The sequence below is a fragment of the Microcaecilia unicolor genome, chromosome 1 (genome assembly GCF_901765095.1).
Source record: "Microcaecilia unicolor chromosome 1, aMicUni1.1, whole genome shotgun sequence".
NCBI classification, from domain to species: Eukaryota; Metazoa; Chordata; class Amphibia; order Gymnophiona; family Siphonopidae; genus Microcaecilia; species Microcaecilia unicolor.
In genome coordinates, this window is record NC_044031.1 from 41279505 (window position 1) to 41297489 (window position 17985).

The following is a 17985-nucleotide window of genomic DNA, read 5'->3' on the forward strand; positions in this document are numbered from 1 at the left end:
AAACATCCATTTCCTGGTTGCCTTGATCTTGTTGACTCATCGATAATTTAGTAGACAAATAGTATATTTGTGAAAATGGTGGAATACTTTCTTCAACCACTCCTAGAATTTCTTTAATGTATTTTCTCAACATATCTCGTGGGGAGACTGTAAATTGCTTAGGGAAATTAAGAAATCGGAGATTGTTACTCCTTGAAAAGTTCTCAAAGGATTCAGTTTTCCTCCTTAAATATGTTAAGTCCTTAATAATATTGTTTTGACAAGATCGTATCTGTTGAAAATCTTTTTCATATATTTTATTTTGTTGAGTTAGTCTCCACCTTCAAATCAATTTCTTTAGTTTTCTTTTCTAAAACAGATAATTCTTGTGAGTTTTTGTGTTTGAGGGCAAAGTGCTTTGCCTAGATCCATTATTAAAGTCCACAAACTATCCAAGGTTACTTCAGCGGGTTTAGCTATTGATATAGGAAATTTAGTCATTATTACCTCAGATTTGTCAGTGGAAATCTCTTGATCCATATCTGCAGCTTTAGACTCCCGCACTGCACTAGCTGTAATTGATGCCGTTCCCTCCATTGAGGTCCCAGGTTCTCCGTTGCTCTGAATTCCTTCGGATGATTGAAGCACCTCCTCTCCAACACCACCTACTGGAACTGGGGTTGAGGACACCAACAATGGAGAGCTACCACCAACTGGCTGTGGAGGAGGAGCTCTCGTGTCGGGGCTGAGCGACAGCTCTAGCCCAGGGAACGCTCCGGGGTCTCCATCCACCTCAGAGCAGGCCAGCGGGCTGCTCTCCGTAGATATGCCTGCATCGGACCAGCTTCTGAGGTAGAGATTTACCACTGAGGAGCAGCGGAGGCAGGGCGGCCTCTCCTCTTTGGCATCTCGAAACACGGTAAGAAACAGAGCTGAAAGGTGCGTCAGACGACAGCAGCGGCCATCTTGGATCTGCGCCATACCTAGCATTAATTTGCAGTATTCTACAGAGGTTTCCCTCGAGATAAGTCATCAGTGCTGTGTTACCGTAATCCGGGAACAGCTTCTCCTCTGCTACTGCATTATAGTAATCTAATAATGGACCTACCAGCTGTGGCTGTAGAAGTTTATAGAAGGCCCCAGAGAACCCGTCTGCATGAAGAGCAGATGCATCCCGCATACTTTTAATGAGTACTTGAAGTTCTTTAGCCTGCCAAGGAGCATTGAGTTCCTCTAAATCTGCTACTGACAATTGGGGCATATCGGCCAGAGCCAAAAACTCCTGGGAAGAAACCTCTAGGGTTCCGCCTTATACAGTTTTTGAAAATGGTCTAAGAATAATTGTGCAGTTTTGTGGATATTCCCTTTTGAAACATGCAGAGCAATCAGAGATCCACACAGCTGTGAGAAACTGGCATATTTCTGTGGACCCTGCATAATCCGGGGCATCCTGTGGGAGATGTAGAGGGATGAGGGGCCACACACACAGACGTGCTGTAGGTCCTCATTTGATGAAATTAGTAGGGACTGAACATTGGTGCCAGAAAGCTGGGCCATGTATGAAAAACAATTGCTCATTAGGGCATTGGTGGAATGGCCAGAATGGGCACAAGGCCACAAAAAAAGGAGGTACAAACCCTCACGGAACCGTGAGATATAGAACAAAAAAAGTGAGGAGAACGAATGAGGATACCAAAAAAATATATTTATTCATATAAAAAATGATAGATGATGACCCGACACGGCCGTGTTTCGGCCCAAAAGCCTGCCTCAGGGGTCTTTTACAACCTCAGGTAGTATGATGTGCATACGCTCTGAGAAGAATGGTGAAGCTGGACTCACTTGGGTCTCCTCTCCTCGGAAAATAAATTTTTTTGTAATGACCAGGAACAAGCCTGTAATACTCCTCTCATAAGAGACGAAATTGAGGTATGCCAGTGGGTTGCAGCCACAACAGTCTTGTGGTTAAAACCCTGAAATGTATTTATTTAATACATTTATAATCTGCCTATCCAGCCATCTAGGCAGGGTACAGCATAACCCTACTATTCTAGACAAATTGAAGCTGCCTAGTCAAGATTCTTAATGCGCAAAATCATTCAAAGGGGAAAAATAATTATAAAAAAAATGAGTGTCTATGCTGGATTTACATGTTACTTCTTTTCAATGTAAACTTGTACTGTGCCATATTCTATTTACAAGTTGAATGTATATTTCTTAGAGGGATTTTAGTTGGTGGGCACGCCGGCAGCTTCAATACTGAAGCTCTCTCCAGCATCGACCTTTATGTCATTATCACTTTCGTTGTGGAGAATCAGTTTAGGAGACTTAGCAGTGTTCTCCTGATGAAGGCTTTTATGCCGAAACACGGTCTATGTTGAGGACACCTAGCTGGGACTTGTGTATTTTGGAAGAGTAAACTACTTTTGGTATATCCATCCTGGTATTTAGTGTTCTTCCACTTCTCCGTTTTTCCTGTTAGTTTACGTCAGATTTCCATGCTTATCTGTTTTGCATTAACTGTGGTGCTTTTGCTGATTTTAGTGTTATCGTAGCAGTAATTCAGCTTCTCTGTTAGTGAAGCACTGAGACTTAGAAAATTGTCATGGATGATCTCAAATTGAATACATACAGTCTGTCAGCTTATGAATATTTTACAGATTTGGTTTGACTATCTCTAACTTTGCTTTTCAAGGTACTCACAGTTTTGTTACCGCCTGAAGGGCATTGAAGAAAATGAAGGTGGTCTTGACAGTTTTTCAAGAAGTTATGAGTCCTTTGGTGTCAACAGACAGGCAGATGGTGGGCTTTACTGCAGAGAATGGGCTCCAGGAGCAGAAGCAGTCTTCCTTGCTGGTGATTTCAGTGAGTACTTTGTCTATCCCTAATCTGTAATAAATAGGAATTTTAATTTGAAACAATAGGGTCTGTTTTCAAAGAAAGTTGTAAGTTTACTGGTGGTTGGTAAATATATTTGTCTTCCCCCACCCCCTCCCACCCCCCAACTCCCACAAAGCCTGTACGGATAGTGCTGAGTGAAAATTCATCTTAACCACCTTAGGCACCGTCTGTGAAGGTGTGGCGGAAAGGTGGCAACCAAAAACTGTATATAGTAGAGGTATTTAGCTGCAGCAGTTCAGGCCTGCTGTTCAGTAGGCTAAAAAGAAATGGTTCCAACAGCCAATACATGTATAGTGGTGCTGAATATACATATTTAATTTAAATGGCAGCTACAGCGTTAACGTGTTCATTGCCACTGCTGAAAATCTGGCCCCATTTTTATTACCCACCTTACTTTACAAAAGCTATGCTAAAATTATATTACATTTTATAATGGCGTATTAAAAATAACATATACCGTATTTTTCGGACTATAAGACGCACTTTTTCCCCCCAAAATTTGGGAGGAAAATGGGGGGTGCGTCTTATAGTCCGAAGGTAGATTTGACTGGTTGGCCGCCCGCCCTCCGAGTTCGAGATCGCCCTCCCCCCGGCCCTGTCACCACTTCTCCCTACTCACGTCACGCGATCTTCCCTGGTGGTCTAGTGACGTCGGGGCAGGAAAGAGCCCCCTCTTTCCTGCCCAGCGCGCTGCTCTCCATCCTCCTGTATGCAGCCTGACTTCAATTCTCGGCGGCCATTTTGAATCTCGCCGAGACCGTCAGGCTGCATACAGGAGGATGGAGAGCAGCGCGCTGGGCAGGAAAGAGTGGGCTCTTTCCTGCCCCGACGTCACTAGTCCACCAGGGAAGATCGCGTGACGTGAGTAGGGAGAAGTGGTGACAGGGCCGGGGGGAGGGCGATCCCGAACTCGGAGGGAGGGATTCGGACAAGACACACCGGAGCACCTAGGTTTTAGAGGAGGGAAAAAGGAAAAAAAAAAATTTTCCTATTTCCCTCCTCTAAAACCTAGGTACGTCTTATAGTCCGAAAAATACGGTAGATCCCCCCACCCCCTCAACATTCAAAATTACAACCAGTCAACCAACGTTCCATACCAACTCTTCAGTTTACAATCCGAATGTAATCGGGCACACGGGTTGGTGATATATCATGGTACCAGAATGGAATAGCTTTATTAGAATTCAGAGCAAATGTAAAAGTTGTGCGTTTGTGCGGCCCTTCCAGCATGCAACAGTCCCCCTCATTTGTTTGGGTTTTTTTTTTTTTTTGGGGGGGGGGGGGGGGGTTGTGTTTTTTTTCTTCTCTACCAAAGAGGGGAAACACTCCTCCCAGTTCTAGCACTTCTTGGATACCGGCAATACTGATGCCCCGGTACTCCCAGCACCACGCATTCATGAGGACTGATGCTTATGCTTGTTGGGCTTCTGATGCTCAGCATCGCAGTCCTTCAGTTCAGCTCTCTTCCCTTTTGCAAGTCGGTGTGGTTGAATCTGTTCACCAAGAGAAAAAGAGGCTGTACAGAGATAGGGTTACCCTCCTTACATGGTGATAAGCACTAATTGCACTTAGATGAACCCTTACACAGTTGGATTTCAAACCAGACTTGGAGAGGTGCAGGAGGTATTCAAGCAGCTTTTGTGTAGGGTAGGTGAGGGGATCTAAGGCCTTGCCCCGCACCAGACAGCAAACCTCAAATGAGTAACGCCTCTTTAGTGGAGTCTTTCCGGAAAGCCAGCAAGATGTGGAAGACTCCCTCCAGCAAATCTAAGGGTTCAAATTCTATGCTCTCAACATCCAAGCCCTAAGGGCCAAGGATTGGAGGTTGGGCTACAGAAGAGATCCCTCATTCTACGTAATGAGGGTAGGAAAATATTCCAATCTCCACGGATCTCCAGAAGAAGAGGAAACCAGATCAGTGCTTGTTGATCTTTTTGTTTTCTGTGACACCATGATAGCAGTCAAATAAAATTGTGCTGCCCCCAGAGGCATAAAATAATGATGCACCTATGGAGAACCCACCCAGGTTGTGACACCAAATGTTGGTTTTATGACCCCATTTGGGATCCTGACCCACAGTTTGGGAAGCCCTGGTCTGGAGTATGTAGGGAAAGGGACAGGGGGTGGGATTTGATATACCGCCTTTCTGTGCTTACAGTTAAAGCGGTTTACATATTGTATACAGGAACTTATTTTTACCTGTGGCAATGGAGGGCTAAGTGACTTGCTCAGTCACAAGGAGCTACAGTGGGAATCGAACTCGGTTCCTCGGGTTCTCAGGCCACTGGACTAATCATTAGACTTCCGTGTGGCAGTTTTAAGCAGTTTTTAAGATAAAACAGCATTACTTCTTAGAAACATGACGGCAGATAAAGACCGTGTGACCCATCCTCTGTAACCCCTAACTCTTCCTTTTCCTAAGCGATCCCACATGGTTATCCCATGCCTTTTTAAATTCTGACACAGTCCTCCACTCCACAACTTCCATTGGGAGGAAATTCCACGCTTCCACCACCCTTTCTTTTTCTTTTTTTTAATTTTTTATTGGAGTTTCAAAAGCAACAACTTTCTGGGTACGCAGACCCAAGCAACTTTTATATATTTAAACAGTTTTTATTGATGATCAAACATTTTAACCAGAGTTATAGAAGACAAACATTCTAGAATCATAATAATACAACTTATGCATTTATATACATCTTAACTGTTTCATCAATTTTCATCAATTTTTATACCATTAACTCCCCTTCAGCCACCCCCCTCCCCCCCATAGCCTCTACTCTGAACGTCTTACTTCATGGTATCATCCTTCAAAATCTAACTCCAGACTTTACCTAAAGACCCAAGCAACTTTTAATACAAAAAGCATTAAACAGGCAAACATGTTACCCCTAATATAGTAGATCACAACACCCTTAGTCTCTACTCCCCCACACCCTCCCCCTCTTCCCCTCCTCTATCAGCCTGCGGGTTAAAGACATCCTTGTTCTTCTCCTCATATGGCTCCCATACTTTTTGACATTTCTGAATGTGCCCTTTCCTCAATGCTGTTAATTTAGACATCTGATAATCATGGTTCAACTTGAGGCCCACTCTGTACACCGATGGAACTTCCACCTGCTTCCATGCCCGTGCCAGGACCAGTCTGGCTGATGCAAAGATTATTATAGCAAGCTTGTGGTCTTGTGCACGGCATCCTGGCGGTCGCATATGAAGCAGGCAGTATTCTGCTCTGGTCGGGTATGTCCCTTTACTCAGGCTATTAACCCCCTCAAGCACTTGCTGCCAGAATGTTTGCACTTTTGGGCACTCCCACCAGACATGCATGAAAGTTCCGCTTCCACCACCCTTAGATTACTCCTAAGCCTATTCCCTCTTAACTTCATCATATGCCAGAGTTTTCCTTCAGTTGAAAAAGGCTCACTTCCTGTACATTAATGCCCTTGAGATATTTAAACGTCTCTATCATATTGCCTCTCTCCCTCCTCTCTTCCAACGTATACATGTTGAGGTTCATAAGCCTGTCCCTGTATTTTTTGTGTTCCAGACCGCTTACTAATTTTGTACCCGCCCCCTGGACCGACTCCATCCTGTTTATATCTTATCGTAAGTGCGGTCTCCAGAATTGCACACGGTACTCCAAATAAGGCCTCACCAGAGACTTATACAATGGCACTATCACCTCCTTTTTCCTGCTGGTCATCCCTCTTTTTATGTACCCAAGCATCCTTCTGGCTTTGACTGTCGCTTTTTCTACCTGTTAGGAAGCTTTAAGGTCATCAGACACAATCACCCCCAAGTCCCACTCTTCCTTCGTACACTGAAGCACTTCACCCCCTATATTGTACCTTTCCCTCAGATTCCTGCGACCGAAGTGCATGACCCTGCATTTTTTAGCATTGAATCTTAGTTGCCAAATATCGGTCCATTCCTCCAGCTTCGCTAGGTCCTTCCTCGTGTCATTCACACCCTCCAGGGTGTCCACCCTGTTGCAGAGTTTGGTATCATCTGCAAAGAGGCAGCCCTTCCGCAATATCGCTCTCAAAGACGTTAAAAAGAGCAGCCCAAGGACCGATCCCTGCGGTGCTCCGACATCTGTCCCAGGCAGAAAGCAGCCTGTGCCCTAGCTGCTGCAACAACTTCTTCTTTTAACTTGAAAGGGTGCGACAACCTTTAGCAGGGCAGGGTCAAGGGACTGTTGTGCCCTAAGCCAGTTTTGAACGCGCTGCCAACCCCCCCCCCCCCCTTTTTTTACATCGGTTCCGCCTCCCACCCTCCCATGAGTCTGGCATCTCTCCTTTTCTCTTTCCCCTCTGCACCCATTTCCCTGCAGATCCAGCATCACTCCTCTCTTCTTCCCCCCCCCCCCCCCCCCCCCCCCCACTGTTCCGTAAACCTTGGCAAGTTATTGGCAATAGCTTGAACACATTCATTATTTTATAGACCTCTATCATATCTCCCCTCAGCCGTCTTTTCTCCAGGCTGAAGAGCCCTAGCCGCTTTCGCCTTTCCTCATCGGGAAGTCATCCCATCCCCTTTTATCATTTTCGTCGCCCTTCTTTGTGCCTTTTCTAATTCCACTATATCTTTTTTAAGGTGTGGTGACCAGAATTGAACATAATATTTGAGGAGCGATACAAAGGCAATTTGTAACATCCTCATTTTGTTTTCCATTCCTTTCCCAATAGTACCTAACATTCTATTTGCTTTGTTAGCTGCTGCCACACGCTGAGCAGAGGGTTTCAACGTAGCATCAACGACAACACCTAGATCCCTTTCCTAGTTGGTGACTTCTTATGTGGAACCTCGCATTAGGTAGCTATAATTTGGGTTCCTGTTTCCCACATGCATCACTCTGCACTTGCTCTCATTAAACGTCATCTGCCGTTTGGATGCCCAGTCTCCCAATCTCGTAAGGTCCTCTTGTAATTTTTCCCAATCCTCCTGCGATTTAACAGCTTTGAATAACTTTGTGTCGTCAGCAAATTTAATTACCTCGCTAGTTAGTTTTACAAAGAAAACTGATTGTCTTGTTATTGGTGAACTGGATACTTTTGATGTGTAGCATCCTTGAAACAAATCATTTCCTTAAAACTAAGAGGCTCTTTTTCAGAGCTGCGGTTAAAAATTACATAAGTAATGCCACACTGGGAAAAGATCAAGGGTCCATTGAGCCCAGCATCCTGTCCCTGACAGCGGCCAATCCAGGCCAAGGGCACCTGGCGAGCTTCCCAAACGTACAAACATTCTATACATGTTATTCGTGGAATTGTGGATTTTTCCCAAGTCCATTTAGTAGTGGTTTATGGACTTGTCCTTTAGAAAACCATCTAACCCCTTTTTAAACTCTGCCAAGCTAACCGCCTTCATCACGTTTTCCAGCAACAAATTCCAGAGTTTAATTATGCGTTGGGTGAAGAAAACTTTTCTCTGATTTGTTTTAAATTTAAATTTACTTCTGCGGTAACGTGGGCACGTGGAAATGCTGTATGCCAGGCCACTTTTTACTGCAGCGGGAAAAAAAAACCCCAATATAGTTTTTTTTTTTAATTTGAAGGTTATTAATAGCTGTGCGCTAGTATAAAAATTGATGTGTGGCCATTTACTGCCTGAGCCCTTACTGCTTCCTATTTAGTAGGCAGTAAGGGCTCAAGCTTTAACCCAGCAGTAATTGAGCAGTGATGTGTGATGCCTGATTACCGCTAGGCACACCTATTCCCCGCCCCTCCCCCCCCCTTGCTAAAAAAAATACAAAATTATTTTCTGGTGTGGGAAATGGTGTTCAGCAAAAAACAAACTACCTCCGGGTACCTGGGCACACCGTTTTGCTGTGCGCTACCCGCGTGGTAGCCCTACTGCCACTTAGTGAAAGGGCCCCTAAGTTTGTTAGATATATAGAATGTAAATTTTAGTTATGTTTTTTTGCTTGCAGATGGCTGGAATCCTTTTTCTCATCCATATAAAAAAATGAGTTATGGAAAATGGGAGCTTTATATCCCTCCCAGAGAAGATAAATCGCCACCTATTCCTCATGGATCAAAATTAAAGGTAAGGAACTTTCCTGTTTTTTGGATCTGTACCTCATATGGTATGCTACAATTTTTCCAGTTGCATTTTCCAGAGAAATTGTTATCTGAAATTTATACGTCAGGCAGAAAACTTAGGTTTGTATTCCAGCATTGCTCCCACTTTGCTCATAAGCTCTTTGCAGCCACAGCAGATCAGAAGCATTGCTGTAAGAATAATTACTTATGTAGCACTCCATAATGTTTGGCAGCAACTCATCGCCACCATGGGCACTGACCTGCGGGGTACCACAAGGATCGATACTGTCACCTATTCTGTTCAACATCTACCTCAAGCCACTAGCTAAGCTGATTCGGTCAATGGACACTCAGTTCTACACCTATGCAGATGATGTGCAGCTACTCATACCCATTGAACCTGACTTACCTACAGCCTTGAATAAACTGATTACCTGTTTAACATCAATTCAAGAATGGGCTAAACACAACAAACTTTGCCTGAACCCAAGTAAAACCCAGCTTCTCTAGGTCCCTAACACAAGTGGATACATACCTGACATCAGAATCTCTGTTTGGAAGTACGAACTCCCCCTGAAATCACAAGCCAGGAACCTTGGAATACAATTAGATTCAACACTTATTCTGATTCCCCAAATCCAAGTAACCTTCAAGAGCTGTTTCTACTATTTGCGACAGCTGCGCTGTCTCTCTCCTTACATCAAGAAGGTAAATCTTATCCCAGTTGTGCATGCCATGATAACATCAAGACTGGATTGCTGCAATGCATTATACAATGGTCTGACTACAAAGGGCCTACACCAGCTTCAACTGATTCAGAATGCTGCAGCAAGACTCATAGAAGGTTGCAAGCGACTGGACCACATCACACCATTCTTACAAAAACTTCATTGGCTACCAGTACAATACAGGGCTAAATTTAAAACTCTATGTCTGATCTTCAAGGCCCTTAAAGGAAATGACCCTGAGTAACTGAAAAATAGGATGATCCTCCACACACCGCCAAAGGCACTAAGGTCCTCTCAAGGACTATCACTAACCATACCCTCTCCAAAAGACATTACATGATGTGATACCCACATACGAGCCTTCTCCAGAGTAGCCCCCACACTCTGGAATGCACTCCCTGAAAAGCTCCGCTTAGCACAAGACTATCTCTACTTCAGGAAGCAGGTGAAAGTTTGGCTCTTCAACCAGGCCTTTAATGGAAGAAGTAACTAACATGTTAGTCTCACTCACACACACGAGTGACATGGGCTGCACATACTGCAGCAGGTCATGTTTATCCACTCCTACCCTAGCTGAGAAATTTAACCATCTTTCTAACCTCATATGCACGTCTACTTAAATTAGTCGCCTTACTGTCTAACTCTTCTTATTCTCTTACCTATCTATATGTTCCATCTTTGCTTACACCCATCACTGTCAATTAAAATGTTCTATTACGTACTGTGTTGACATTGTAAGTAGTATACTATGCCATATTTTGTATTATTTGAATATTTTTACTGCTGTAATTGCCTATTACTCATGTTTGATTTATTCTTACTGTACACCTCCTTGAGTGAATTCCTTCAAAAAGGCGGTAAATAAATCCAAATAAGTAAATTATATCATGCCTAAAAAAAACCTACTATTCAATAAATCACATAGAACTGGACAATTCAATTTATAACTGTGCGGGGATCATCATATACCCATGCTTTATACACCTTACCAGGCACACATTCACTTTTGTACAGCTATTATACATTTTTTTGAAGGATCTTCAGAATTAATGCAACTGGACTGCTTAATATACAATTTTCAGGCAGTCAAGTGCAGATCGTCATTGATCCTGTGTGATGTATTTTTTTATGTGTTGATTATTTTTAGTACTCTGTTCTCAGTGCAGTAACATTTTTTCACATACTATTTTTCAAAAAAGTCCGTTTCTTAACTTCAACAATGTAATTCAAAATGTGTTAAATCACTTAACTGGCAGCGATAAAGTAGAAATCAGGAACCTCAACCTACATGGCCAGGTTTTGAAACCATATTTTCACTAAGAAGAGCGAAGCTGGAGTGAGTTATAGAACCTCCGCCCTGACGAAGTTTCAAAATCTGTCCATGTCAGTTGAGGTTCCTGATTTCTACTTTACCGCTGCCAGTTAAGTGATTTAACACTTTTTGAATTGCATTGTTGAAGTTAAGAAACGGACTTTTTTTTAAAAAAAAAAGTATGTGAAAAAATGTTACTGCACTGAGAATAGAGTACTAAAAATAATCAACACATAAAAAAATACATGGAGTGGAGAAGTGGCCTAGTGGTTAGGGTGGTGGACTCTGGTCCTGGGGAACTGAGTTTGATTCCCACTTCAGTTACAGGCAGCTCCTTGTGACTCTGGGCAAGTCACTTAACCCTCCATTGCCCCATGTAAGCCGCATTGAGCCTGCCATGAGTAGGAAAGCGCGGGGTACACATGTAACAAAAATAAAATAGATACTATTGGAGATTCTAGATGGAATGTTAATGTTGCTATTCCACTAGCAACATTCCATGTAGAAGGCTGCGCAGGATTCTGCTTCTGTCAGACTCACAGAAACAGAAGCCTGCGCGGCCACATTGGTGATCTGCAAGGGCCGACTTCTACATGGAATGTTGGAATAGCAACATTCCATGTAGAATCTCAAATAGTAGCAACAGTGGAGGAGTGGCCTAGTGGTTAGGGTGGTGGACGTTGGCCCTGAGGAACTGAGTTCAATTCCCACTTCAGGCACGGGCAAGTCACTTAACCCTCCATTGCCCCATGTAAGCCACATTGAGCCTGCCATGAGTGGGAAAGCATGGGATACAAATGTAACAAAAATAAAATAGATACTATTGGAGATTCTACATGGAATGTTGCTACTATTGGAGATTCTACATGGAATGTTGCTATTCCACTAGCAACATTCCATGTAGAAGGCTGCGCAGGCTTCTGTTTCTGTGAGTATGTGCAGGACGTCAGACTCACAGAAGCAGAAGCCTGCGCGGCCACATTGGTGATCTGCAAGGGCCGACTTCTACATGGAATGTTGCTAGTGGAATAGCAACATTCCATGTAGAATCTCAAATAGCAACAGTGGAGGAGTGGCCTAGTGGTTAGGGTGGTGGACTTTGGTCCTGGGGAACTGAGTTCGATTCCCACTTCAGTTACAGGCAGCTCCTTGTGACTCTGGGCAACTCACTTAACCCTCCATTGCCCCATGTAAGCCGCATTGAGCCTGCCATGAGTGGGAAAGCGCGGGGTACAAATGTAACAAAAAAAAAATCACACAGGATCAATGACGATCTGCACTTGACTGCCTGAAAATTGTATATTAAGCAGTCCAGTTGCATTACTTCTGTAGATCCTTCAAAAAATTTTACAATAGCTGTACAAAAGTGAACGTGTGCCTGGGAAGGTGTATAAAGCATGGGTAAAAAAAACAAAAAACTAAGCAGGTTCCAAATAAACATACACAATCATAAAATACATATACTAAAGACAGGTACAAATCAAGGTAAGGTATACACAAAAAATGGCACATGTGAGTTTATCTTGTTGGGCAGACTGGGTGGACCGTGCAGGTCTTTTTCTGCCGTCATCTACTATGTTACATCAAACTAAAATATTACAATTAAGTAATACTTTTTTCATTTTATTTTATTAGGATTTATTTACCACCTTTTTGAAGGAATTCACTGAAGGCAGTGTACAATAAGAATGAATCAAACATGAGCAATAGATAATTACAGCCGTAAAAATATTCAAACAACAATACAAAGTCTGACATAGTATACTTACAATGTCAACATAATACGTAATAGAATATTTTAATTGACAGTTTGGAGTATAAACAAAGATGGAACATATAGATAGGTAATGGAGTACGAAGAGTTAGAGAGTAAGGTGACTAATTTAAAGAAAGTTGCACATGAGGTCAGAGAGATGGTTAATGTTACCCTTATCATAGTTAACCTTTTTTACACTTATGAATCACATCTATATGTCCTTTATTCAGTGCAATACATGTTATGCTTTAATCCTAAGGCAAACTGTCTGGAGCCTTAGAGCTTGTCCTATCTGTTTCCAATTATCAACTTTGAAAGATGAGATCAACAAACTCAAGAAAGAATTAGCTTCAACTAAAAAAGCATTCAGGATTACTCAATTCCCTGCCAATTTACCACCACCACTGCCACAGAGAATGCAACAGCAGAGGAATAGATGGGTCACAGTAGGCTCAGGTAGACTTAAGATCTGTGACACAGAAGCTCTCATCTTCCCAACCTTTGCCCCTGTCAAATTCTTTTGCTGCGCTGCATTATGATGCTGAAAAAAGTACTGTGGTGGAACCAGAGGCTATGAAAGTAGCACAACCCAAGAATCACCCCCCCCCCCCCCCCAAAAAAAAAATAAAATAAAATAACAGATTGGTGAAAAGCAGAAAACTCTTACTTCTCGGAGACTCCATTATCAGAGGCATTAACTTAGGATCACAGTTCAAGGGTTCCAACCTAGTGAAATGCCTTCCAGGATCTTCAGCTACCAGTTGTACTGACCAAATTCTGAAAGTGATCCAAGAAGAGAGCAAGGCTTCGAGTATTGATGTTGTAATTCACCTGGGGACAATTGACTTGGCCAACAATAGCAAATTTACAGCACAGAGAGCATTCTAGAAGACTGGCTTTTTCTGAAGTAATTCCCACATGGGGGAAAGGAGAAGAAAGACTACGCAAAACAGTGGAATTCAATAAGTGGCTTGAGTCTTGGTGTAAAGAAGAAGGTTTTAGACACATAGGGGCGTGGGGTAATACTTGGAAAAATAGCAGGCTGTGCTGTAATGATGGACTACATCTTTCGGTGACGGGAAAAAGGATCCTTAGGAAGAAATTCAGACAGTATGTTTCTAGACATTTAAACTAGAAGGCGGGGGTGACATAAGGAAACGAGGAAATTCGGAAAGTCACCCCCAGAATAAATTTGATGGCAGAGGGAAAGGTCATCTAAATACAGAAAAACCACCTTAACTCTCTACGCAGATGGAAAGCAATGAGCATAAATGCTCATAGTCTAGGTAAAAAGGTTCAAGACTTGCAAGCCCTGATGTTTGAAGAAAACATGGATATTGTTGCTATTACAGAGACGTGGTTCAATGATTCCCATGAATGGGATGTGACTATACCGGGCTATAATCTTTTTAGAAAGGATAGAGAGAGCCGAAGAGGTAGAGGAGTGGCGCTGTATGTGAGAGACAATATCAGAGTGGCTGAAATGCAGGGCACCTGGGGAAAGGAAGAAGCTTTATGGATCGTCCTGGAAAGAGAAGACGGAACCTGTATCCACACGGGGGTATCTACAGACCTCCGGCACAAATAGAGAAGCTAGACAAGGATCTGATGGAGGATATTCAAAAGATTGGTATGAAAGGGGAGATGCTACTGTTGGGAGATTTCAACTTATCTGATGTGGCTTGGAACATCCTGTCTGCGGAATCGGAAAGAAGTAGGGAGATTGTGGACGCCTGTCAAAGTGCCTTGCTCAGACAAATGGTGACGGAACCCACGAGGGAAGGGTCGATGCTGGATCTAGTGCTTACGAATGGAGGAAGTGTTTCTAATATCCAGGTGGGTGCCCACCTATGTAATAGTGATCATCGCACGATATGGTTTGATATAAGGGCGAAGGCGGAGTGTGGACGCACAAAACTAAAAGTACTGGATTTCAGACGTACTGATTTTGATCAAAATGGGGGAATATCTGAAAAAGGAGCAGTTGGAGTGGGAAGGTGTAGGAGAAGTGGACCATCAATGGTCAAAGCTGAGGGCTGCTATAAATATGGCGACTGATCTTTACGCAAGGAAAGTAAACAAAACCAAGAGAAACAGGAAGCCTATATGGTTCTTCAACCAAGTAGCTGAAAAAATAAGAGCAAAAGAGGCTTTGTTCAAGAAATACAAAAGAATGCAATGAGAGGATCACGGAAAAGATTTTTGGATTAAACTCAAGCGAAGAGGGAAATACTGCTAGCGAGAGTGGAAGAATAAATGGCTAAAGTTGTTGAGAGGTGACAAGACCTTTTTCAGATGTATTGGAGAAAGAAGAAAAGATAGGAATGGAATGGAATTGCGAGACTGAAAGATAATGAGAATGGTTATGTGAAAAGTGAGGAGGATAAAGCAAAAGTGCTAATCAATTACTTCTCTTCAGTGTTCACGGAGGAAAATCCTGGTGAAGGATCGCGGTTGGCTGCTGAAGGAATATCTGGGAATGGAGTGGATACTGCGCCGTTTATGGAAGAAAGAGTTTATAAACAGTTGGAGAATCTGAAGGTGGACAAAGCTATAGGGCCGGATGGGATATATCCCAGGATACTGAAGGAGCTCATGGAGGTCCCTTTTAAAGATTTATTTAATAGATCTTTAGAGACGGGAGAGGTTCGGCGAGATTGGAGACGAGCAGATGTGGTTCCTCTTTACAAAAGTGGAGGCAGACAAGAAGTGGGGAAACTACAGACTGGTAAGTCTCACGTCAGTGGTAAGAAAAATAATGGAGTCGCTGCTGAAAGAAAGGATAGTTAACTTTCTAGAAGCCGACGGGTTACAGGACCCAAGGCAACATGGCTTTACCAAAGGAAAATCCTGCCAAACGAATCTCGTTGACTTCTTTGACTGGGTGACAAAAGAAATGGATGAAGGCCGTGCGCTAGATATAATCTACTTGGATTTCAGCAAAGTCTTTGATACGGTCCCCCATAGAAGACTTGTGAATAAGCTGAAAGGGCTGAACTTAGAATGGCGTTCCCCTGATGACGCTACGGCGAAACATGCTTGCATGTAGGGAACTGGTTCAGAAGCTCTACAATATTTTGTTTCACTGCACGTTATTAAAGTGACTGGGACTTCCACTAGCTACAGTTGAATTTATCCTCAAAGCACTAAGATAAGTGGTTTTTCATGTGATCTTACATTTTGGGATATCTGGATCCATATATGAATTTCAGTATCATCAATAGTAGCTAAAGTATAACATCTTAGGCAGGTGGGAGGCATAGTGCAATGATGTACTATTGGGTACAACACATTTAAAGGCTGCTAGTCAGTCTAGTGATGGTTGCCCAGTCGCTGAGCACTACTTGCAAATATAAAAATTACAAAAAAATTGTTTGTTGATTTTTTTTTTTGTTTTCTTCACACACTGCACTGTGATATATATTTTTTATGTTGAGTTATAAGGGTTTTGTTAGTTTATACTAAGTTAAAATTTAATGCCAAGAAGTGCAGAGTCATGCATTTGGGGTGCAGAAACCCAAAAGAGAGATACCGAATAGGAGGGGAGAGGGACCTTGGGGTGTTTGTTTCTTCACCTTCATATCCTCTGACACAATGTGACAAGGCGACAGCCGTGGCTAGAAGAATGCTAGGCTGCATAAGGGGTATAACCAGCAGAAGAAAGGAGGTGTTGATGCCCCTCTACAAGTCGTTGGTGAGGCCCGACTTGGAGTATTGTGTTCAGTTTTGGAGGTCGTACCTGGCTCAAGATGTAAAAAGACTGGAAGCGGTGCAAAGAAAAGCTACGAAAATGGTATGGGATTTGCATTGCAAACCGTACGAGGAGAGACTTGCCAACCTGAATATGTATACCTTGGAGGAAAGGAGAGACAGGGGTGACATGATACAGACGTTCAAATATTTGAAAGGTATTAATCCGCATACGAACCTTTTCCGGAGATGGGAAGCTGGTAGAACTAGAGGACATGAATTGAGGTTGAAGGGGGGGGGGGGGGCAGACTTAGGAGTAATGTCAGGAAGTATTTTTTCACGGAGAAAGTGGTGGATATGTGGAATGCCCTCCCACAGGAGGTGGTGGAGATGAAAACGGTAATGGAATTCAAACATGCGTGGGATAAACACAAAGGAATCCTGTTTAGAAGGAATGGATCTATGGAATCTTAGCGGACATTGGGTGGCAACGCCGGTATTTGGAGAATAAAACCAGTGCAGGGCGGACTTCTGCGGTCTGTGCCCTGAGAAAGGCAGGGACAAATCAAACTCGGATGTACATATAAAGTATTACATACCATGTAAAATGAGTTTATCTTGTTGGGCAGATTGGATGGACCATTCAGGTCTTTATCTGCCGTCATTTACTATGTTACTATGTAGGAGTTAGAAAATAAGGTGACTAATTTAAAGAAAGTTGCACATGAGGTCAGAGAGATGGTTAAATATTATCTCAGCTAGGGTAGAAGTGGATAAACGTGTCCTGTTTCAGTATGTGCAGCCTGTGTCAGTCCTTGTGTGTGTATGAGTGAGACTAACAAGTTAGTTACTACTTCCATTAAAGTCCTAGTTGAAGAGCCAAGCTTTCAACTGCTTCCTGAAGTAGAGATAGTCTTGTGTTATCCGGAGCCTTTCAGGCAGTGCATTCCAGAGTGTGGGGGCTACTCTGGAGAAGGCTCGTATGCGGGTATCACATCGTGTAATGTCTTTTGGAGAGGATGTGGTTAGTGATAGTCCTTAAGAGGACCTTAGTGTCCTTGGTGGTGTGTAAAGGATCATCCTTCAGTTTCTCAGGGTCATTTCATTTAAGGGCCTTGAAGATCAGACATAAAGTTTTAAATTCAGCCCTGTATTGTACTGGTAACCAATGAATATTTTGCAAAAATGGTGTGGTGTAATATCACGTCGCTTACAACCTGAGGCAGCTTCTTGCTTAGCACCACTGCGGTTGACTTTTCTTCCAGTTTTATTTGTCTTTTTAAGCTTATGCTTGGCACATTTACCTGTCATTAGCCTTTTTAAAGGCTTGATTTGGCAGCCTTGCTTATGGTGTTCCATTCATTGGCTTATACAACAAACAGACTCCTGAAGCAGGCGTTTTTCACCGAAACACGGCTCCGTGTCGAGTCTTTTTAACTTTCTTTTAATGAAACATTTTGATTACTCGCCTCCACGTGTCGTGTTGATCTCGCTACTTTTTTGCTGTTCTTTTATTTTTATCCATGTAGCGGATCTAGTTTCTCCACTTTTGTTGGTTTTTTGTTTGCTCTTTTT

General features: G+C 42.9%; 1 protein-coding gene across 1 annotated transcript in view; it reads left to right on the forward strand.

The window, feature by feature from the left end:
* The window catches only part of LOC115465564 (1,4-alpha-glucan-branching enzyme-like), a 120761-nt gene that overhangs the window by 17308 nt on the left and 85468 nt on the right, over nt 1-17985 (forward strand). Inside the window, exons 2-3 of the mRNA XM_030196120.1 lie at nt 2675-2844; nt 8813-8928. Coding sequence (XP_030051980.1) covers nt 2675-2844; nt 8813-8928 — 286 coding nt within the window. The remainder of the gene's footprint in view (nt 1-2674; nt 2845-8812; nt 8929-17985) is intronic.